The 23897-nt window shown below is 35.9% G+C and overlaps 1 protein-coding gene across 2 annotated transcripts in view; it reads left to right on the top strand.

Moving 5' to 3' along the window:
• Nucleotides 1–23897, top strand: part of LOC107100848 (A disintegrin and metalloproteinase with thrombospondin motifs 14-like) — a 76703-nt gene that overhangs the window by 45584 nt on the left and 7222 nt on the right. For both annotated transcript variants that reach the window (XM_015399508.1, XM_015399507.1), the window contains exons 7-20: nucleotides 2827–2932; nucleotides 10162–10305; nucleotides 10435–10567; nucleotides 10783–10896; nucleotides 11063–11211; nucleotides 13987–14159; nucleotides 14288–14421; nucleotides 17069–17192; nucleotides 17281–17361; nucleotides 20763–20926; nucleotides 21002–21167; nucleotides 21728–21860; nucleotides 21964–22171; nucleotides 23444–23573. In XM_015399508.1, coding sequence (XP_015254994.1) covers nucleotides 2827–2932; nucleotides 10162–10305; nucleotides 10435–10567; nucleotides 10783–10896; nucleotides 11063–11211; nucleotides 13987–14159; nucleotides 14288–14421; nucleotides 17069–17192; nucleotides 17281–17361; nucleotides 20763–20926; nucleotides 21002–21167; nucleotides 21728–21860; nucleotides 21964–22171; nucleotides 23444–23573 — 1959 coding nt within the window. The remainder of the gene's footprint in view (nucleotides 1–2826; nucleotides 2933–10161; nucleotides 10306–10434; nucleotides 10568–10782; nucleotides 10897–11062; nucleotides 11212–13986; nucleotides 14160–14287; nucleotides 14422–17068; nucleotides 17193–17280; nucleotides 17362–20762; nucleotides 20927–21001; nucleotides 21168–21727; nucleotides 21861–21963; nucleotides 22172–23443; nucleotides 23574–23897) is intronic.

The raw sequence follows: 23897 nt of genomic DNA, 5'->3' as shown, positions 1-23897 counted from the left end.
CAAATGCTGGGAACCAATTCTTTTTTACATTTCTTTAATATTTTGTTCTATTCAGCTACACAAGCATCCTCTTTAAACTACTAAGAATTGTGCTATAAATGTGACTAATTGTGCTATAAATGTGACTTTACCCGATTCTTATGTACACCTTAGTAATTTATTGATATGCCACACAATGTCCTCCTTTTTGGTGCTATAAAAATGGCCACCCTATACTAAGTACCAGATAGGAATGTTTCGAGGTCCCAAAGCTAAAGAAAGTATGATATGAAGCATACAGTCCCCTTTCCCTACAGTATCTCCCTCTTTCTGCCAGCAGTGGAATGCTGTGGCTAAAGAGTTCTTATTCATTTAATAATTTCAGATGCAGCCAGAGGTTTACCTTTTAGCAGCTGATGACGCTAAAAACACACCAAATGTAGTCCTTAAGGGCTGGATTCCCCTCATATTACAGGTGTTCAATCAGTGCAAAATACCAATCTAATAAATGAGCCATTAGGAGACATCTGCAGAATGCAAAGGTATAGCTATTTTTTCTCTTATGCAAAACCATGTAGAAAAACATCAATCACAGGTTTAGATAATGGCATGTTCTTGTACTAGAAAGACCAGGTTACAGGTCAGACTTAATTACAATCTCAGGCTTGGTTGGAAAACATAAATCACAGTAAAACAGAGGTTTTTGGCTGTAATGTGAAAAAAAATAAAATCATACAAACATAATTTTTACATGTTCAAGGCATGTTATATGATACCTGAGTTTATAAGGAATATTGCTTCACTTTGTTCCATCAGGAAAAAAATGTTACTGCTGCTGCATGTTTGTGCTTCAGCGTGCAAATATAGAGCTGCTCTCTTCATTGCAATGTTTCAGCATTTCCCTTTATCTGCCTTTGAGATAAAGAGTCATGCTATATCTGCTTTCACGTGTCATTTCTTTCACCTGCAACATTAATAAGCTCTTGTACTGTCATTTATTACTATAGTCATCAGCAGTATGAATTGGAAATATGAAATAGCATATAGAGCAGTCATATCATGAATAATAAAATCCCATTACACTACAACTGTAATAACTTGCTGCCAACGTTTCTTATTCATCACCAACCAAATAACACAAGAGCTTTTATCACCAGCTGTTTGCCTGCTGCATTTTCTGCTTTTTACCTGCATGCCAAAAAAAAAAAGTCTTCTGGAGGTCAGCTAGCATGAGCATTTCTCTGAAAGCTGCCAAAAAAAAGGCTCAAAAGAGCCTGCTTCTGGACCATGCCAAATGCTTAAAGCTGAATCGCTGCACACCTCTTGATCGAGTTATGTTTTTTGTTTGTGCTTTGCCTCAAAGTTTGTTGCCATGTTGAAATTATACTGTCATGACAGCTGGATGTAGCTTTATGTATCTTGGAGAAATGCTGCGTCACAGATGTATTGGGCTTGTGTTTGCTCATCATTACCATGATGCAAGCTGCTCATGCTGTTTTCATTTCACATGTAAGGCCATTAGTGTTGCTTTTTTTTCATGCCTTTTGCCAGTCAGAGGCTCAAGAGGTTTCCTGTCAAGTAGTTACTAAATCAGAGTAAAATGAAACCACTCACACCTCATTACAAAAACAAACCACTCAGTTACTTTTATCCTTCAGAAAATCATTAGAAGTGGTTTACCTTGAATACTTGAGATTGCTACTTTCTGAATACAATATTCTGCCCAATTGGAACATTAGTAACGGAAGAAATTGATTTTTTAAGGATCTAAGCAATCATTGTTATGGTATATTTAAAGTCTAAATTAACTGCAGATTTGGTTTGAAGACCTGCTGTCACGGCGAGTCCATAATTATTCATTTTGTACAGTTTGCTAGGGTATCTAATGTAAATGCGGAGAGGAAAATACATATATAATGAACATTTCAACATTTTTTCAGTGAAAATATTTCCACTACTGATGTAAAATTCACACTACATGCTGTCAGCAAACCAAGTAAAAACCCAATGCAAGCAAAATAAAGGAAGGTTTTGTGTAATAAATTGATTTAACACAAGGTAAATATAGAAAATATGATTTAAGGAAGTTTAAACAGCATTTAAAGGCAAGAAAAAAAGTGTTATCTGTACACATTTTCAAGCAGTCAGTATAAGCTCATATCGACTGGCTTAAGTTGGTCTATAAATAGGTTTCTCATTACCAGTTTATTGCACAGCAGGTATGGTGGAGGAATGGCTCTGCACACCACTAGGAAATATCAATACAGTTGTCTTTCCACATGTGGTACTGGCAGACGTTAAATAATTGAGAAAATGATGTGTGAGGAGACATTCTTTGTAAGGATAAAACAAACGGGGATTTTTATTGCAAACTCACAGCCAAGAAAAACATTAATTAGTAAATCACCTCGTATAAATTTAATTAAAAAAATCTTGGTAAGACCTAAGCTCAAGACTGCATTAAAAAGATCCCCAGATCTTTATAAGATCTGAGGAATGTTTGTGTGAAAAAGGAGGGTTAAAATCACCCCTTTGTAATGGATGTTAATCAAATATTGTCTTCAGAGTTAATGAGATATCCTAAAGAAACAAAGGCTTTTCTACAAGGTATTATTTCAGTAAAGATGTTCAATAGATATCTCCAGTTTCATTTAACTTTATTATTCATGACATCATTTTTGGTGTTATTATGATTTCCCTGAATGCTGGGTTCTTACTGACATCTGGTGTGAACTTTTTGTTAAATAGCTTGTGTGGACTGTACTGAAAAAATGCTATATAATATATAGTGTAAATTCTTCAACTTTTCTTGATTTTTGGGGCTGTATGATCTCTTCTCTTGCCTAGGTTATGCTCCAGTTACTGGCATGTGTCACCCGCTTAGGAGCTGCACCTTGAATCATGAAGACGGCTTCTCCTCTGCCTTCGTGGTTGCTCATGAAACAGGTCATGTGTAAGTAAAAGTCTTATAAAGAAAGGCTTTAGAATCTCTCTAAGTTTTAAAATAGTTTTTATGGCTGTCTGTGACTTTGTGCTTAATATTTATTTTAAGCAAGCACAATATTTGACAAGTCATTCTAATGTCATATAATGAGATGTACAGTAAGGTATATCACATTAGTATTACTGAATGAATAAATGTGAAAAAGAACAGACATGATATATGCACTTCAAATCTTGCAGCTTTTTACTTTTTCACAGAAAAAAGGAACAAGAAAAGAAAAAAGAATGGAAATTAATTACTAAAATAAATTTTACATCAGTATCATAAAAAGAATAAATTTGCAAAAGAGCAAAAAGAAAACAAAATTAACATTCTGCAGCTTTTTACCTTTGAAAAAATACAAATATAGAGAAAGGAGGGAAAAAGGATTAAAAAGAAAAGAAAATAATAAAGAGTGGGGGTCCATTAGTAGGAGGACAAAGACCAAAGCGAATGAAAGTGTGTTGGAAAAGGGCTTTAAACACTGTAGAATTTATCATAGTTGACCTTTACTAAATATCTAATCTTCTCTAATTTCAGAAAAGACATGTTGTTTTTGGGGCTGTGTGTTAGAGAGGTTTAGTTTAGTTAGAAGGAAGGAGAAGAGGGTGTCTTTCCAGTAAAGAAGTAAAGGCTTAAACATTTAATAAGAAGTAAACCAGTTATAGTCAGATGAAAGTCAAAACATAACCATTAGGGGGCAGATTTTAAAGGTCACTGAAAAAGTCTTTAATATAAAAACATTATTTTGCTAATAAGCATGCGATGAGCAGGAATTTAGCTCCTTTAAATGTAGGTAATTTATTTTAGAAATGATTAGTGTGAAATCATTATGCATTTTCTGTAAGCTGTAGAGATTCAAACTGCATGCATATAATCAGGTACTTTTCATAGACATCCAGGAGGCGCTGTAAAGCCAGTTTTTATTTTATTATAGTTTCAACTGTCTGACCCAAACTGTCAGCCTCACATGAAAGGAAATTGGTTATGAGTTTTAATAACCTAAGGTCCGTTAAAGCTCAAGTCTATAAGAAGCTGGAAGATGATCAAACACCACTGTATGTCCACGGTGAATTGAGTAATACACAAAGAGGGACTGAGGAGATGCCTACATACAATAAAAAGTGCATGCTTAGAAATGAGCTTTAAGCATGAGGAAAATCTATAGCTTCCAAGATGATTTATCCGAAGCCAAAAAAGAAAATGTTTTTCATCCGTTGAGGCAAAAGCAGATTTGTTTGCCAAAATGTGAGTCAAGATCAAGCATGGTGGTGATTGCATTATTCTGTGGGTTTCTGATGCCAGTTATGCTACTACAGTACAGTACATTCCATCAACTATTTGGAATTTAGGAAAACATCAAAATTCTTCAGTTTCACTTATTAGAATATTAGAAAACAATATTCAAAAGTGTTTAATAAGGTAAAAGGTCTAGGAATATGGGGCTAGTTCTGCCTTATTATGGTAAAATAAAGGTCAATGCAAAGAGACTTTACCCTTTCTGATAAAAAGAGAGTGGTCCAATCTGTTTTCAGAATTGTACTAGTGCCATTTCAAGGGACATGTATGTAAATATTAGTTGAGGTGTATGTACATATTAGAGCCTTCGAAAATTTTATTTAATTTAGGGAAAATCCAAAGTAAGTTCAAAAATAAAACATTTGATGTAAAACAATGTAAAACTTAAATTATGTTTAATAAAGGTTGGTCATGAATGTATTTGGGAAACTTTAAAATCCACATGTGATAGTTTTAGCATATTGAGTCGTGGTGTTAAGGAAATTCCATTTTTATGTTTCTTATGATGGGATGGACGAGGCTTTTCTTTCCTCCTCTCTAGAATCTGGTTTGTAATAGTTGCCAAGTTGGCTTGGTCACTATAAGTCGCTACTATCTGCATTATTTTAAGAAAGAGCTATGATAGTTTCTAAGACCTGCTTTTTTAGTATAGTCTAATAATCAACATTTCATCCATGTCCAGACTCGATAGTCAAACTTTCTGTTCTTTTACATTTTTTTAATTGTATAATTACATCTGAGTTGAATGGCGTGTTCTTCCTTTCCCTTTTTGATAAGCTGCTAAGAGTAATGGGATTTATTTTATCCCAGTGGAAATAAAAGACGATTCTTTTGTTATTTCTTTATACTGTATGGTGATTGCTATGGGTTCCCCTGATAATTATTTTTATGATTTATTCCCACAGGACTAAACTAACTAAGATAAAAGACTTAGTTTTTACTAGTGTTTTACCAATACCACCAATACTCAGTCAAAAGTATTGATGATTGTCCAAAAGTGGAACGTGCAATAACTGATTACAAAATATAAGCTATTCAACTTAATCTTTTAATTTGAGCATTTCATTCTTAGGTATTTTATGCTTTCCATGTCAAATATAAAACAACATGTATATGTTGCCTGGAAGTTAGTAAGGAATCTAAATAAATACAAAATAAAATTATTTTATAAACCTGTGTTTATAAAGCTGGAGCTCCTCTTAGTAACTCCTTTATAATCACATTTGCTCTTGATGAATTGTGAACAAAATACAAAACAACAATTTTAGTCAGACTGACTTTATTAGATTTATTTTGTTTTCATCAAGACACCTGAGCTTCTTTGATGAACTCCAATAGCTCAGTGTGAAAAACAGCGGATCCCAGGCTGTTCTCTACATCCAGCCTGTTCCTCTGCTTGGTTTTGAGGTGTGTCACAGCTGAAGGTGAACTCAAACATATAAGAGAAACTCACTTTTTCTTATATGTTTGAGCCTGTTTCATTTTTCAATTGGTTCCTCACAAAACAAAACAGATCCCCGGCCTATTTTATTTCATTACCTTAGAAATAAAATATTTTCATGTACCCCTTGCAATGCACTCGCGGACCACTAGGGGTACTAGTACCCCCAGTTGGGAATCACTGCTCTACAGTGTTCTTTACTGTATATGATACCCTATTTATTAGGAGCTAACTTATGTTTTACATAGGGTTTGTCTCCTCCATTTTTTGTAATGATAAAGAAGTGGTAGCCTATTGGTTAAAACATTGAAATCCAGAGGTTCTGAGTTCAAACCCCACTCCCAAAGACTGCCACTCTAGGTCCTTGAGCAAGACCCTTAAAGAGCTGGTTATACTCCCACAGCAGTGTGTCGCAGTGAGCTTGTCGCAGGTATAAAGCAGACATTTTTGATTTATGCCCAATATTGAAGAGTGGTCTGCAGTATGTAATTCCACGCAACAACGCAAGAGGGACAATCATGAATTAGCTGTGTCTCGATAAGGCCGAGGTGGTGAGGAAGTGGGGGTAAGTTTGCATGACAACGGAGGGACATGAGGATGAAAAAGAGCGGTAATCAAGGTGGAAAAAGGGTCTCGTGCACCTCGCTCTTCTAGCTGGTCCAGCTTCACGAGTTGTTTTCTGCAATGGCGGTCATACAAACAAAACAAGCCGGTAGGGTACCAAACAGGAAATACGCATGAGTAGAGCAGATGTAGATTTGACCAATCAGAGGCCTCCTGCCTGCAGTCACCTACAATTTGGGAGAGGTGTCTGCCGAGGGGGCGGGGACATCTATGCGCTCACTGCGACACCTTGGCAGACGACCTGGTTTCGAAGTATAATTCAGCCTTAACCCCACACTGCTCCCGGGGCGCCGCAGAATGGCAGCCCACTGCTTCCCAAGGGGATGGGTTAAATGCAGAGATTGAATTTTGTTGCTTTGTAGCCTACTTGTGACAGTGTAATGAAAATAAAGTTGAATTCAATTCTAAAAGTTGTGCAAAACCTCTGCCTATTTGCAGTCTTCTTTCTCCTTTTTATTTTGACTGAAGTATAATGAAGTGCTGTAACATTTGTGAACCCAGGCCTCCTACTGGCACGAGAATCCAGAGCCAGCCGAACACAGTTGATTGTCTGTCATATTGCACAAAAGAAGAAAAAGGACAAGGTCAACAACGTTTCATCCCATTAGCCTTTGACAGAAGCAGACTGTGTTCTGTGCCTATTGCCAATTAAAGGTCTCTGGCCTTCAGATGAACAGCCACCCAAATACTTCTTTTGATTCCATCGCCCACCCATTCGTCAAGCTTTTTAAAACCTGTTATTGCACTTATTGTTACCAAGTGATTTTTAATATTTGTTGACAATATTAAGTCAAATAAACGAGTGCATCCAGTTTCATCAAAAAGTAACTTTGTCATTGTAAAGGTGAAGCTAAAAATTATTTTAATATTTCAAATAATTATTTCTACCAATTGCAATGTTTATAGCTTATAGCTAATAAAGTTGCAAAACTCGGTGCTTACAAAATTTTTGTTTCATTTAAAAAAGGATTTTTAAGCAACAAATACTACCTGCTGACTGTACTATGCACTGTTCTTTTGCAATTCTTGGTTAGGTCTGCTTTTACATAAATTATTGCCTTTATGCCGATGATGAAACAATCAGCCAGAAACTTTTTTATGTCCTTTAGAACTAAAATCAGTTGATATTTAGAATGAACCGAAGTAATTATTGAAATATCTCAATATATGATTGCTCTGCGATGAACTATAGACCTGTCCAGGTCATACCCCACCTTTCTCCCAAACTGTACCAGCCACCTGTGACCCTGACGTACAAGCAGTAGAGGATGGATGGAAATAATAAGTCATATATGATTTTAATTTGTCAGTGAAATTATACAAATAATTTATTCTTTTTAATTTATCGAGATATAATTATTAAATTAATTTATCTTGAAAGATTTTGAATGCTTAGGCTTGTGATCAGTTCAAGCGAGTTTCTTATGTCGCTGAGTGCTATTTCAGTTTATTTTTCTCTGCTGACGTTTTTAAACTAAGGTCCATGGTCTGTAATAATAATCATCATCAGTGACTTATTTGTTCTCAGCCTAAAAGGAAGGAGGGAAAGATTTTATCTGAAAATAATTCTCTGTTCAAATGCACTTTGTTTGCTTCGATTCCAGCAGAGAGCAATTTCTGAAGGTGTTGTTTTTCTCCCTTCTGTCACAGAAAGACATCTGTATAATCTGGTGCTTGTTTGAAATGATTGCTTCCAGAGTCAATTTTGGAAAACTTCCAGCAGGTGTTAATCTCAAAGACTTAATTTTAGTCTCAAGTGCAGATGAAATGAAGAGTATCATTTTAAAAACAATTATATTTTTCACAACTGATGAGTGAAGTAAACTTTTTTGAGTGATTGAACCTACTTTATATTAGCATGATAGTTTCTTATGGGTTTGATCAGCTTTATAGTTCCAGCTCTAATCTCTGAATAAAACAAGTCTCTTGCAAGCTATTGTCATGGTTACTCTTTGATGTAGTCAGTCCAAGCTTGTTCCAGTCAGTTGAATGAAAAACTTGATGTTCCTGTGTCATCATGCATGCAAGCAATGTGAAAGACATGAAGCCTTTTCACCATACAACCTCTATCTCGCATGCAGAGGTAATCTTTTGGCTTTATCAACAGGATCACAGAGAAGTGACGCTGGTTGAATGAATATGGTATGGCAATTATGCCTCTCAGAAAAAAGAAACACGCAGATTCAGTTTCTTTTGTATGAGCTTACAGTCCTATATTTATTCAGGAAGAAAGTATTACCGTATGTTTATTTGATAGATTTTTTTCTCTATTCCTCATCATGTCTATATCGAGGATTTATTAAAGTAGTTATAAAAGCTGGAAAACCAAATATAGATGCGTGATACAGCGCTGTGATTAAGCAATTATTGTATGCAGATGATCTTGTAACCTCTTACTCTACTGTATATAATGCACTGAAAAAAATAATGCACCGCTTTTGGCATTTACTTAATTATATTTAGACACTTTAACACAATTGTCTTATGTCCTAAAAATTGTGTTAAAGTAACTAAGTATGATTAAGTAAAGGTTAGAAGTCTGACTTGTCTCAATGAGGAAATTAAGAGAAGATACCTGGGTTTAACCCCCTCCTACACTTTATATCTGATGGCCATACTGGCGATGGACAAAGAGTGTCAGCTAGTGTTAAAACAGGAATAAAAGCTGGTATACAGAGGTGGAAGTAATGAGGAATGGTTCTTTAATGCATACCAGAAAAGAGTTAGAGACAGGACGCAGCACAAAGAGGAGCTGCAGACTGTTATATTATGGCCGCACATAATATGCCATACTTTTTGAACCACTAGCTTAAGGGCACAGTTACTAATCTGTGTGTACAGTGAGACTGCAGTGTTTAAACCTTACAAAGACTCATTGAATACATATCTGTTGGACTCTAAACTCTCATAAACTCTTTTTTGCCAACTGTGCTCGCAAACAACTTTGTTTCTGCCCTACTGCCTCCGTCCTTATGACTTAATAAACTATTTATAATAGAAAAACTCAGTCAGCCAAGGGTGCAAAATGTTTAGTCTAACTTTAAGGATTTCAGTTTTCTTTAGCTCTACAGCTGAGATTACAGTGTTGAAACCAACTGTATGTACTCTGCAAAGATATTGATTGTTCAACACCTTTTAGCCACAATGAGAAATCCCCCTAACCATTGGGCTTTCTATACTTTCTCCTTTAAAAACTATTGATTCTTAAACTTTCTAAATTACGACCTCAAACTCCTCTGTAATATTTGGTATATTCTGTGATAGGCCATAACAAAGTAGTTAATATTTGTGAAGTGGAACGCAAAGGGTACATGTTTTATGAATCTTTTCTTATTTCAAATCTTAATATTTATTTGCTGTACTAAAGTATTTTGTAAACTTGTAAAAGTTTTTCTCTCAAACATTATTATATGTTTAGCTCCAACCATCTTCCCATCAATTCTGTCACTTTTCCTCATCGCTGCCAAAGAAAATAATCCCCACTGCATGATGGTACCGCAACAATTTCTTTCTCAACAGGGATAGCATTCAGGGCAATTTTATTGATATATTCTTTTATATAAAATGTAAAATGTTGGTAACATCTGACCAGAGTAAAATTTCCCCTTATTTGATGCGTTCACTACATGACTGAGAACAAAATATAAGCAGAATCTTAATTAGCATTAAAATTGCCAAATATGTTATTTACTGAACTGCTATCTTGAGTCTTATTCCCTCGCACACAATGAATTAAAGCAATCTTTTTTTCTTTTTTTTATCATATTTCCATTTGAAACATCAGAAAGATAAAACTTTACTTTAAATGTTTATCTTTTTTTTTTTTTTTTCATAGGCTAGGTATGGAGCATGATGGCCAAGGGAATCGTTGTGCTGACGAAACCAGTATGGGCAGCATCATGGCTCCACTTGTCCAAGCAGCTTTCCATCGTTATCACTGGTCACGCTGCAGCAAACAGGAGCTCAACAGATATATTCAGTGTGTTTTGCTTCTCCCACACCACTTTATATAGTATTCTTCTGGTTCCGTAAGAATTTAGAGCAGTTTTCCCAATATCTCTTATGATATATAATATTTAAGTGTGATTTATTTCACTCTTTTCCACAGCTCCTATGACTGTCTTTTGGATGATCCCTTTGAACACAAGTGGCCCAAGCTCCCTGAGCTTCCTGGAATTAATTATTCAATGGATGAGCAGTGCCGTTTCGATTTTGGTGCCGGTTACAAAATGTGCACAGCTGTAAGTCTTGCATATTTGAAGAGATTTATTGTATTGACTGATGACAACTACTTGTTTTTTCTGAGCAAGTCATGCATGTCCACATTTAAAAAATCTGGACATGCATTAGAGAGTATATTATTGTTTAAAAATGCAGTGAAATTCATAATTTTAGAATGTTCAGAGAAAAAACTGATGTTGGTATATATTCTAAAATAAGGTTTTTTATTACTTAGTTTCGAACCTACGATCCTTGTAAGCAGCTGTGGTGCAGCCACCCAGACAACCAGTATTTCTGTAAAACGAAAAAAGGTCCTCCTGTAGATGGGACAGAGTGTGCACCTGGAAAGGTAGGAAATATAACTAAAGCATAACCTTTTTAAAAAATATCTGATTCATAATGATAGAAAACCTTTGGGTAAACCGACCGTCTATTATGATATTTCTGAATATTGTGACCCATATTTTAACCCTTCTGATGTTAAGGAATCTCTTTCATGTTACTGTTTTGTTCAGTGGTGCTTCAAGGGTCATTGCATCTGGAGGTCCAGTCAAGAACCGCAGGGACATGACGGAAACTGGGGCTCATGGTCAAAGTTTGGATCGTGTTCCAGGACATGTGGAGGTGGTGTTCGCTCTCGCAGCAGACAGTGCAACAACCCTCCGTGAGTCCTGAAGCAGTGATGAGTCTGATCCAAGTCAAAGTTATGGCCTCCTAAGTGAACCTAATGCTCATCAAAGACTGTAAAACTGTAAAACTATGATGGCAGAGCTGAGTAGAGCTGTTCTGATCACATAGTGAAGTCACAAGGCTTCAAAAGTATAATCTTGTATTTTATATTTTGTAAAGTTGAACATTTCATTGAGATTTTATGTGATGGACAAAAATCTAAGTAGTGTGCAAGTCTCAGGTAGTAGCAACGATTTATCATTATCTGATAAGGATTATTATGAGTGTGGCATGACTGCAAATCCCAAAGACATGGATGTTCAGCTTAATTGACTGAGCAGATAGAATAAAGAGAGGTTTACGGCAATGCAGGTTTATGTATATCTGAGGTTTCAATAGTAAGATGATTCAAAGTACTGTACATAATATGAAAACACAGAGAAAAGTACATTGCAAAAATAATTCTTAAATTATAATAAATGGTTGATAATGAAATGAAGAAATTTGGTCCACAAAATTAAACTAAAAACATTTCAATAGACTGGAGATAGACTAGCGACCTGTCGAGGGTGTACCCCGCCTTACGCCCGTAGACAGCTGGAGATAGGCACCCTCGCGACCCCCGCTTGGGTGGATATTTAGAAAACCCTGTCATAGCCCAATCCAAACTTTTTTTTTCTTTCAATTTGATAAAGCTTTCTGCTTTTTCATCTTTTGGAGTTTGTTCCAGATTAGTGCAGCATAAGAACTAAAAGCTGCTTCAACTTTTATGGTTCTGGTTCTTTGTATGCAAAGCAGATTTGATTCAGAAGAGCTGAGAGGTCTGGGTGGTTGATACACTGACAGCAAGTCTGTAATGTAATCTGGTGCTAAGCCATTCAATGATTTATAGACCAACAGAAGTATTTTAAAGTCTATTCTCTTAGATATGTGGAGCCAGTGTAAAAATTTTAGCACTGGGGTGGTGGGCTCCACTTTCTTAGTTTTAGTGAGGGTAGCTGTATTCTGGATCAACTGCAGCTCTCTGATCATTTTTTAGGCAGACTTGTGAAGACACCATTGAGGTTATCAATTCTACTAAAGATAAACAGAAAATTAGTTTTTAAGCCTGATTGGTTGTTTCTAGCTGAATTAACTGAAGCTGTGTTTTGATTCACATGAAGATAATTTTGGCACATCATCCATGCAGTAAATTTTTTCAAGTCACCATATGCAAAGTTTTGATAGCTTATCTTGTTATTTCTTAAAAGACACTTGATAACTATGGATTAGCTAGAAGGATCCAAAACTTCCAAAACATAAACAAAATTTATATAATACCACATCAAACTAAAGGTTAGCAAATTTATTAAAGTCAGAGTGAACCAGGAACCCAGTCAGCAGTGGAGACAGGAACCTCTTGTCAGAATCTGTGGCAACCAGGAAACTGAGCTTTGGTTTTGCAGCAACACTCTTAATAATACTTGATTTAATGGTGATGCCACTGCTGGCTTGTACCACTTTAATGGAGAGGGCACTGCTCACAAGAGCAGATTGGGCCAGAAGTACAGTACAACCAGATACTCAGAGACAGATTCACCGTCTTGAAGTCAAAGGGGAATAAAAGGAACTTGGTTGTGGGAAAAAAAGCAAAAGCAAGGCTAGAATCAGGCATCGAAAGAACAAAAGACATCTACTAGCTACTCCATCTTCTCCAAATAATCTGGCAACAGTAACTGATTTGAGGTCTGGTTAAATAGAGAGGGGAGCAGGTGGTAAGCATGAGCACTGATGAGAAGGGAGGAGCTGCACAGGTGGGAAGAATGAGTGATAATAATGCCAGGAGCAGACGTGAAAGTCAACTATCAATTGAGCATGTCACAAATCCTGACTTCCTGAAAGAGCTGCAAGAAGCAACACAAAAAATAAATAAATAAATAAGCAAACCAATATGCCCATGCAGAATGGTGGTGGGAAGGTTTTTCTTAAAAGAGGAACATTATATTTGGTTACTTGTTTTTATTGCTTTTTTTTCTTTCCCCTTCTAAATAGCTTATAGAAGCAGTAGGTTGAGGTAATGAGATGAGGATAGAACGAATGGGGAGTATATATGATGTATATGATGAGGAAATGGACTGTTAAATAGGGAAAACAGAAAACATGCACAGTCTGAAAGTCCCAAATTATTATTATTTTTTTGCCTTTAGACTGGGTATTCTCAAAGAAAAACTGCAAAGTAATTTAAGAGATGCAAGAAGAACAAAAACTGTACTAGGAACAGGTTTTAACATAGAAATCAAAGGTTTTTCAAATTTTATTTAAAGTTACTCCAGAGGATGGGGTTCCTGGATGATGATATTTTAAACTGTTTGCTTCACTATAGACCAGAGGTGGGTAGTAGCTACTGTCGTTACATTCATTCAGCTTTGCATACTTGAGTCATTTTTGACAAATCTATACTTTTAGGAGTAGTTTATTTGCACCGTAATTTCACTTTTGTATGAGTACTCATTCTAGTGCTTCTCTTAATTAGGACTACAGTGCTCTGCCCTCTCTTATGGATACTCAGTAACATTAAAGCAAATTCAAATTGAAATATGTGTGTTCTGATATTGCTAGTTAATAAGAAATATTTGGGGTTTTAAGTCATATCTTTGTTTCAACTACTAAAAATAAGTCAAGTCAAATTTAATAAAATAAAAATAGATTAGAAATAGAATTACTCTAAATACAGCTGCTATTAGACCTTGTTGAGTAATGTTATGTCGCTTTTGTTGATGTCGTGAGTCAGGCCTGCCTACGGTGGTCGGGACTGCTCGGGCTCTGCTTTTGACTACCAGATGTGCAACACGGAGGAGTGCGCTGGCCCTTATGAAGATTTCCGTGCTCAGCAATGCATCCAGCGGAGCAACAAATACCACAACAACAAAAAGCACACCTGGCTGCCTTACGAGCACCCGGATGGTAAGCCTTTAAATGTATTCTGAAGTTTGGAGATAAAGCCCTCTTACAAAAGAATTTAGTTAAGTAGAATTTAGTTAAGTAATTTGATAAACTATGGTCTGTACGACTGTTTGTTGCTGTGTTTCCAGAGGCCCGTAAATGTGAACTGAGCTGTAAGTCGAAAGACACCGGAGAGGTGGTGTTTATGAACCAGGTGATGCACGATGGGACGAGGTGCAGTTACACAGACCCCTTCAGCGTCTGTGCTCGAGGAGAGTGTCTGGTGAGTCTTAGGTGTAACAGTTACCTTGGTGAGTCTGACATAGTGGAAAAATGAGGAAAGTAAGCTTGTAGTGATGCAAACAGCAACTTTTAAGCATAACGTACACAGGGAGAAATGGGCTTGTGCATGCTCTCGCACGTGTTTAATAGCGGGTATAGGGTTGTGCTTTTGCATTTTTTTTTTTTTTTAAGTGGAGAGGAAAAAATTCGCAAAAATCCTGCACTATACCTTTAAGTAACAAAACAAACTGATTGGAGCACTGGTAAGGTACAATTGTTCAAAGAACAGTGACATTTTAAAGAATATGTTTTCAAGTTTCTCCTTGTTTGTATCCATACCCTTTAGACCAACATTTTATGTTCTATAAGTCCAAGAAAAATGGTTCGTCTTCCATTTATGTGTATCTCCTCTATAAGGTCAAGCCATTGATAAGCCTGAAGAGGATCTTATATAAGCCTGATTCTCATTGTAGCATCGTTTGTTGCAATAACAGGAATATTAAATTTGTATTTGTCCTTCTTCTGAATCACCGCTATGGGTAGAAGAGCCGGTAGAAAAATCTTAGGCTAGGCTAGGAGAAAAGTAAAAAAATATGGGTGTAAGAAGTGTTTGAATGAATGCACCTTCTCCAACATTGCTGATTCTGCCCCTGATATTTTTGAACAAATATTAGGTGATAAAGTCTGATATGGGTTTTCCACCTACAGTAAATTCCATCTAGCTTTTAAGCTTATTGATAGTTTTTGTGTGCTGCACATTATAAAGCAGAGTGTCTGGCATTTTGACCTCCATCTCCTGCTTACAGTGTTGTCATTTAGTTTTTGTAATATTAGAGACCGTTCTGTTGAGTAGACATTTATAAACATCAGAAAATACTTTGATCAAATCAATCTTGGGGCAAGACCACTTTCTTTATCTTAAAATTGACTTAATTGTATATATCTAAACAGATCTTTGTTTTTAAATAAATTCAGTATTCAGTTTTTCAAATTATGTAAAGGGTCCTTAAACATACACAAGGCAGTTAAACACTTTTTAGTAAAAATGTATTTCCATTTCTGCTCCAACATCCAGGGAGCGCCAAAAAACTACATTTCTCAAATATGCTGCAAAATAATAATCATTCAATTTAGGGGGCTCTAGAACACTATGTTCTTAATAAGTTTGGAGTATTTAAATGTAACACTTGGTCTAGCTTTGCCCAGATGGATTAATTTTTGTTCTCAACTTACCATTGATTTCTTGCCTCACTTAATATGGCTTGCTTTTAATTTCCAGGTACAGTTTATCCAAATTTTTTTTTTGTTGTCCCCCTGAATCTCCACTTTTAGATTCATTATGGTTATGATTGTCTCTGAGTAAGAGGCGCTGTAGCTTTTGTAGCAGAAGAATTTTTATCTTGAGGTTTCTGCATCTTCCCATTCCTTAAATGACCTGATGAAATTCTTATCCGTTTAAATTGAGAAATTCTTATCCGTTTAAATTGAGTGAAATGTTGAAAAAGTCCTGAAATAGCAAGTTTAGAAGGGATGTTCAGATATAAGTTAATAGAGTTGAATGTGGAATAATGCTGCCTTCAGGTGCTCTGGTAAAGATGATCCTTACTGCTTGTAAAACAAACAATGACGGCCATTTCTCAAACGACACAAATTTAAATGGTGATACAATTTTAAAACAATAATTTTCATAGCATTGTGGAGGCTACAAACACAACAGGGAAAAACGCTTAATTATGCAGTATTCACCAGTCACTTCCTGCTTCCTTCCTGCTTCGCCATGTTTAAATAGTCATAGGTGACCTCATCTTGGCAACTCGGGTATGATAGAATTTTCCCAGCTTTTCAGTAGAAATTACAACATGAGTGGGTGTTCATTTGTAATTTTCATGTCGGGTTTTTGTATTTACCTTAATTATGATACCACATGAAGAAGTAATAAGTAAGAAGTGTGTCTGGGTTTGATACGTTGAGGGGCCCTGGAAAAATAGCACTTTTTTGATGGGGCTAACTGCTCCTTCTGGGACCTGATGCTGGACGCCATGAGGGGAAGTGCTGTTAGGGTGAGGGGTCATGTTTAGGATGATGGTCAGAGTTGAGTTTAGGTATGGTTAGTTATCAACCCCTAATGGTTAGGTTTAGCCTAGAGGTCATGTTTAGGTTGTAAAAATAGGTTAGAAAATAACAGAAATCAATGGAGAGGCCCCGTAAAGATAGTCAGGTTTATTTGTATGTGTGTATGAACTGGTATTTGTTCACAAATTGCCTCAACCGTTGTTCATGTCCTTTCGATTAATGTTCTCATTCTGTGGTTCATCACATATCTTAATGTAAACTGCAAACAGTCTGGACTGTGATTTAGCTCTCCTTCAGTGAGTAGACAATATTTGTATTTTATTCGGGTTTTCACCTTGAACATAACGTTTGAGGTTTTAATCTTTGTATGAAAAGGCTCAATGTTTTGTTTAGGCTACATTTTATGTTATCTCTGCTTTTTTCCCTGAAAATCGTCACATTAAAAAGGCACCATGAAAGCCAAATAAGAGAAAGAATCACACATGACATAATTTTCATAATCATAATATTGACATAATCTTGGTGTGTCTAAAAGTTGCTGATTTGATTGTCCGTCTGGATCTCTTGCTTTGCAGCATGTAGGCTGCGACAAAGAGGTCGGCTCATACAAAGAAGAGGATAAATGTGGAGTTTGTGAGGGGGATAACTCTCACTGTCGTACTGTGAAGCTGACACTCACTAAGACCCCTAAAAAGAATGGTAAACCTAAAGTTACAACCAATTATTGCAGCAATAAGCCCAAACAGTTTGCTTCTCTTGCCTGACCTGTTTTGTTTGTCATTTTAAGGAATGCTTAAAATGTTTGACATCCCAATGGGAGCCCGACACATAATTATTGAAGAAAACAATACCTCCCCTCACATAATTGGTGAGTACTTTATATATCGTAACTTTTATTCTGCTTTAAAAATTGGTAATAATGTTGGTCTAGATTATGCAAAATGAAAATATTGAATAAAAAAGAAAATTAAAACATCTATAGTCCGCACAGTTATGTTTTTATTAGATTATTATCGGTCGTCCATTGTTTGCAATATCTTTGTATAAAGTGGCTGTTGAGAGGAAGTGGGGAGGCAAATCCAGCTGTTTGCTCTGTAAATCATATTTATCTTTATTATAATTTGTCTTTCTTTTTTTAAGCAATTATTATCACTATTACAATCTTTAAAACTCCATCTTTACTTTTACAGCCCCTCTCTCTCACTGCCAGTAGTACACGCAATTTGCACATTTAAATGGGGTGAAACCGCATCTTCAAAGATCACCTACAATGCCCCAAATTATTGCACCTGCATTAAAACATTATTTTTTTCTTATGAACCTTAGTGTTCCTTCTTTTGTTTTTGTTTTTTTTGAAAATCAGGCCCCATGCCTTGACTGATTTGCAGTTGTGCCACATTATTTCCATTTTTTAGACCTCTGTGATATGGACAAAGCATGGTATATTGTTTTATATCTGAAGGCTTCTTTAAACTTTTACCCTTGAAGTGACTAAATTTTTCTTGTTTTCTGTATTATGCTGTTTGTCTAATTCTGTCTTACAAATTCCTAAGGCCTACACTGAACAGCTACATTTATTCTGAGACTAAATCGCTCAAGAGGGTCTTCACTTCAAAATTTGGCAATTTTTACATTAAAAGCATTTGGTTGAACTGTACAGTATGTTTTGCTAGTAAAAATAGGAATCAGAAAAAAAAAAGCATTACGTCCGTTAATTGTTTTTATGATTTTTTTATTTCTTCTTGTTCTAGTTTTTCTAGTATGAACCTCTTGTGGGACAGATAACACAGAAACTTAATATTAAATGATTTAATCATAGATCTGATCTCATCATCCAAAGTCAGGTATTTTTATGTTACATCATTCTGCTAATATTTTACCTAAAGAAAAAAGCAGAAAAAAATGTATTAAGCTTTATACTGACCTGGAGTTTTCTGTATTTTTAAATCATTGCTTAGTAGATGACTCTTTAAACTGTTTCAATGTTGTTGTAGGGAGAAATTAAGGTCATCTGGACACACCTGGATTGTATATACTGATCATTTCGTCCATTCATTAAAAAACTCAAAATTTTGTTTTTTCTTCTGAAACTATAAACCATACCTTACTTGCTCTCAGCAAAGGTCATCTTGAGCTCAGCCACAGCATAGAAAAACTTTTTCCCTTAGTGGACCTTCACAGGAGCCTTTTCTTGCCTTCCCTGAAGTCTTTTTTTTAATTAACAGTGAAAACCATTATGAAAACCCAGGACAGACATTGGAAGCTATTTATTTACAGCTTTACTATAATTACAGCCAATTAGAACAAAATCAACGAAAGCATATTTGATCCACAAGGGCTTTAGCAGGTCATCGTGACAGGCCGAGCTGTCACTTTTTACATGATTTAACGGAACCTTTACATTTATAAAAGGAGATCTGGTCAAAGTGCTGATTTTAACACTGGGGGACTCCTGCCTATGACAGAGCCGTGTTCGAAGCAATCTGAACAGCAAACTGTGCATAAAGCACAGAGGTTATAAAAATGACTACAGCTTTTGTAATCTTCATTACAGATTGAAATTGTGATGCCTAACAACATCTAAAAAAGACATACAGTACAATAGATTGTTGGAAAGGTATCACTCTAGTTTCCAAGGATACCAGCAATGAGGGGAAAAGCAACAACATATCTATGTCATGAAGCATTTTTCCAGAATGTTTTTAATAGAGCCTTGAATTGTATCTTCTGTTTTAAGTGTTGTAAGAATAAGTTAATTGTGAAAACATATTAACAACTTGTTTTAGGAGCTTAAGGCTTCTTTGAGGGATTTCTGAAACCAGAAATGTCTGACCAAGTTTAACAAAAGATGAAAAGTGGGCAAAACTCCCTCTGACAGGTACCAGGCCCATTGGTTAAAAGTGTAGTCATGTTATACTTCTGTAAAAAAAATACTAAAACCAAGCAGAACTATTCTGTTACTAACAAATACAAACAGGAACACAACATCAAGTTAGGAACCAATCACTCTACAGTATATATTTATAATATTTGTTAGTATTAAGACTGTAGAATAGCATTAAGAATAGCATTGTTACAAGTAGTATTACGGTAGTATTAAAAAGGACATTTACTAACACATCCATCCAACCAGCAGAATAATTGGAATATTTCAGCATTTTTAGAAAATGTTATTTTACATTGCATTCTGAGCGCTGTTTGAATGTTATCCCTTTTGGAATCAAATATTTTATCACACAGGATATTGGATTTTTCTTTATTTTTTCTCACACTGCTCAGAGGTGCTAACTGACTTTGCTGCATTCATTCCTTGTTTACCCCTGTGCAAATAAGCCCTTTCATACCAATGATGTTTTGTGTAAATACAGAAAACAAAGCGTAAAACTCAAAAATAACTCAATTGTAAGCCGTAATCTTTCAGGAAAAAAAACAGCTTTTGTAATTAACCAGATAGAGCGAATGGTGTATGCATTTAAAATCTCAAATAACGTGACTATGCACCTCTAAGGGCTTAATACTATACATCGTTATGCTGATATCCAAATAGGCAGGCAAACTTTTGGTCTCAAGGGCACGTCAACATGTGACAGAGGAGGAATCTGAAATCAAACCTGCAACTTTTCAGCTACAAGACAAAAACTTTTTTTAATACTTTGTTTTATTATTCAACACACAACTTATTACAACCCTGTCTTTCCATCGCAGATCCAATTTTCAGCCTAGAGCTACTGTATAAAGTTTATGTTTGGTCAAATAGTTAAATTCACAGCTAATGTCATATAGATGTCAAATGAAATTATGGAGCAGGTCAGGTAGATGAATATGCTAGTGAATAAACTAATTAGAGTTAATCACTGCATCTTTTCATTCATACTGATTTCTGAATATTAAAATTTGAGTGCTATCTATATTCAGTCTGCAAAAAAAAAAACATATAATCCACTTTTAAAAACTTATGTTCTTTCAGGTTGGATAATTTATGTTACTTAAGACCCTGATTAATAACATATTGATTTGAGAGGGATTTACTAGAGTCTTCTCTGTCTCTACATTGTCTTCCTTGCTTTTAGAGGCTATTGAGAGGGGCAGATGGTACTTAACTTGAAGGAATTAGCGTCGGATCATCACAATAGTTGTAATGTGAGAATACATGCAGTGAGGCTTCCCCCTTTGAGAAAATATAAAAGATATTAAAATAAAGTCACTTGGCAGGGATATTTTTCTTCTCTTTGCATTTTAATTAAATGACCTTTTCCCTTCAATACTTAGCTGTAAAGAATCAAGTTACCGGGCACTTCATATTAAATGAAAAAAGCGAAGATGCTGAATCAAAGACCTTCATCGAAAATGGTTTACAGTGGGAATACTCCATTGATGGAGAGAGGGAGACATTAAAAACAACTGGTCCTCTGCATGAAGGCATTGTAGTTCTGGTGAGTAACTAAAAATTACTTTAAAATTTTATCTGCTTTAATGGTTTATCAATAACCTAGCTTATTTTGTTGCAGGTCATTCCACTGGAAGAAGATGTCAAAATTAGTTTGACTTATAAGTACATAATACATGAGGACCTGTTGCCATTGATCACCAACAACAATGTGCTTCTTTCTGAGCTGGATACGTACGAGTGGGCACTGAAAAGCTGGTCTCAGTGCTCCAAACCTTGTGGCGGTGGTAAGTTTGTGTATGTGGAACAGATCAACCAGTTGCAAATTGCACTGGTTTAAAGCAGCTTCTTATTTTAAAAACAGAGAATCTCAGAACACAGGTTATGATTATCCCAATCAAAATGAGATGAGATCAGAATTCAGTTGCATTTGCTGCCTATTCTGATTTAAGGAACACTGATATGGTATATTTTTGTATTAAACACAGAGTAGAGCTATGAATGAACCAAGCAGGTTATATGGGTAAGAGCTTATGTTAGAAGAAAATGCTACTTTGAACTTGAGTCATTTTGTTTTCAAATGACTGATTTAGATTTAAAGCTTAATTCTAAGCTGGCTACCAGGTGCAAACATGTAGCAACTGGCGAAAGGACCCGCAACAAACGTGATGCAAAGACATGCAAGCACAAAAAAAAATCCTAAAGAAAAAGCTCGCACAAGGTAGACACACATCTATAGAGGCCTTCTACAGCCGTTCATTAGGGGGTGGTTCTAATGTAATATGTTCTCAGATTTCTGGACCTTTTACACTTCTTTAAGCTTTTACTTCCTCTTACTTATTTATAGGTATACAGTACACAAAATATGGATGCAGGAGGAAGAGTGATGGTCGTTTAGTCCATAGAAACTTTTGTGAAACCAGCAAAAAGCCCAAACCTATTCGCAAACGCTGCAATGTTCAAGAGTGCAACCAGCCCACGTAAGTGAATGTCGGTGACATCACAAACATGCAGTGGGAATTTATATAAATTTTCAAAATGTGAAATGAAACCCTTTTTTAAAACAATCTGTTTTTTTGATAGGTGGATAATGGAAGACTGGAGCCCATGCAGTAAGACCTGCGGGAAGGTCGGCTACCAGACCAGAGTGGTGCAGTGCATGCAGCCACTCAACAATGGCACCAGCCGGACTGTCCACAGTAAACACTGCACAGGCAATCGGCCAGAGATAAGGAGAGTGTGTAACTACACCGCATGCCCCTCTCAGTGGAGGACTGGGGCGTGGTCTGAGGTAAAAGAATATTAAAAATGTGGTCACTTTTAAATAAATGTTCTAAAAAGAGATAAAACCATTTGGATACAAAAGAGATTGGATAAAAATCGTTGGGCTTTTTTTTCCTATCTTGTAAAATTCCTTCCTTATTTGGTGTATTTGCATTTTTACTGTCATGTGAAGGTATTCAGCCCCCTTGACCTTTTTGACCTTTTGCCACATTTCAGGCCTCAAACATAAAGGTATAAAATTTTATTTCTTTGTGAAGAATCAACGAAAAGTTTGATCCAATCATGAAGTGGAACGAAATTTATTGGATATTTTAAACTTTTTCAGAAATAAAAAAAATGAAAAATTGAGTGTGCAATATTATTCAGCCACCTTGGGTTAACAGTGGTTAGGGCTTCAAGTCATTGGGCTCTGTCTCTAATGGTTTTGCACTTTGAAAGACTGCAATTTTCGCCCATTGTTTCTTGCAAAAAAAGCTGGAGCTCAGTGAAGTTGGATAGAGAGCGTTTGTGAACAGCAGGCTTCAGTTCTTCCCACAGATACTCGACTGGATTTAGGTCTGGACTTTGACTTGGCCATTCCATTGTAGATTATGTTTTATGTTTTGGATCATTGTCTTGTTGGAAGATTAATCTCCATACAAGTCTCAGGTCTCCAGAATGTTCCTGTATTTGGCTCCATCTTCCCTGTCCCTGCTGAAGAAAAGCAGGCCCAAACCATAATGCTGCCACCACCATGTCTGATAGTGGGGATGGTGTGTCCAAGGTGATGAGCTGTGTTGCTTTTGTGCCAAACACAATTTTTTTTAATTGATGCCAAAAAGTTTGATTTTGGTTTCATCTGACTAGAGCCCCTTCTTCCACATGTTTCCCGTGTCTCCCAGGTGGCTTGTGGCAAACTTTGAACATGAGTTTTTATGGATATCTTTTAGTAATGTCTTTCTTCCATAAAAAAAAAAAAAGCCAGATTTGTACAGTATACGACCGATTGTTGTCCTATGGACATTTGGCCATTTTTTTAAAGTTTGAAATATCCAATAAATGGTGTTTTACTTCATGATTGTGTCCCATTTTTGTTGATTCTTCACATAAAATTACAGTTTTATATCTCGATCTTTGAAGTCTGAAATGTGGAAAAAAAAAAAGAGGAAAGCAATGTTGACTTTAACTTTTTACTGAGATCATATATTTAAAAAAAATTGATAATACATTGAATTACCTTAATTTTAGAATAAACCCAACTGTCTGCTTATTCTTTTCGTTTTCGACTTTTGTTTGGCAGTGCTCAGTGACATGCGGCGAAGGGATTCAGGAAAGGCAGGTGGCCTGCAAGGCCAGCGACAGTACCTTGACAGAATGCGAGGGAGATAAGCCGGAAACAGTCATTATCTGCAAGCTAAGTCCATGTCCAGGTGAGATTCTCTAAAATTTTAACAAGAACATAGATTTGCCAAACTAAGACAAATTTTGGGGGGAACCATTTATTAAATAATGGAAGGGTTATTCCAAATGAGCAATCGGAAATACAGTGATTTCAAAAAAGTTTGGGCACCCCTATTAATCTTAATTATTTTTATTAATAAATATTTGGGTGTTTGCAACAGCTATTGCAGTTTCAGTTTCAGACACAGTAATATTTTTTTAAGTATTGAATTCAGGTTTATTGGACTAATAGAAAATGTGTGTGAAAATGTGGATCGACCAGGATACTTGCAACCTTCTCAGAGATATATATA

The sequence above is a fragment of the Cyprinodon variegatus genome, unplaced genomic scaffold (assembly GCF_000732505.1).
Source record: "Cyprinodon variegatus isolate N-32 unplaced genomic scaffold, C_variegatus-1.0 Scaffold1019, whole genome shotgun sequence".
Taxonomy (NCBI): Eukaryota; Metazoa; Chordata; class Actinopteri; order Cyprinodontiformes; family Cyprinodontidae; genus Cyprinodon; species Cyprinodon variegatus.
This window is presented reverse-complemented; position numbering and strand designations above follow the sequence as displayed.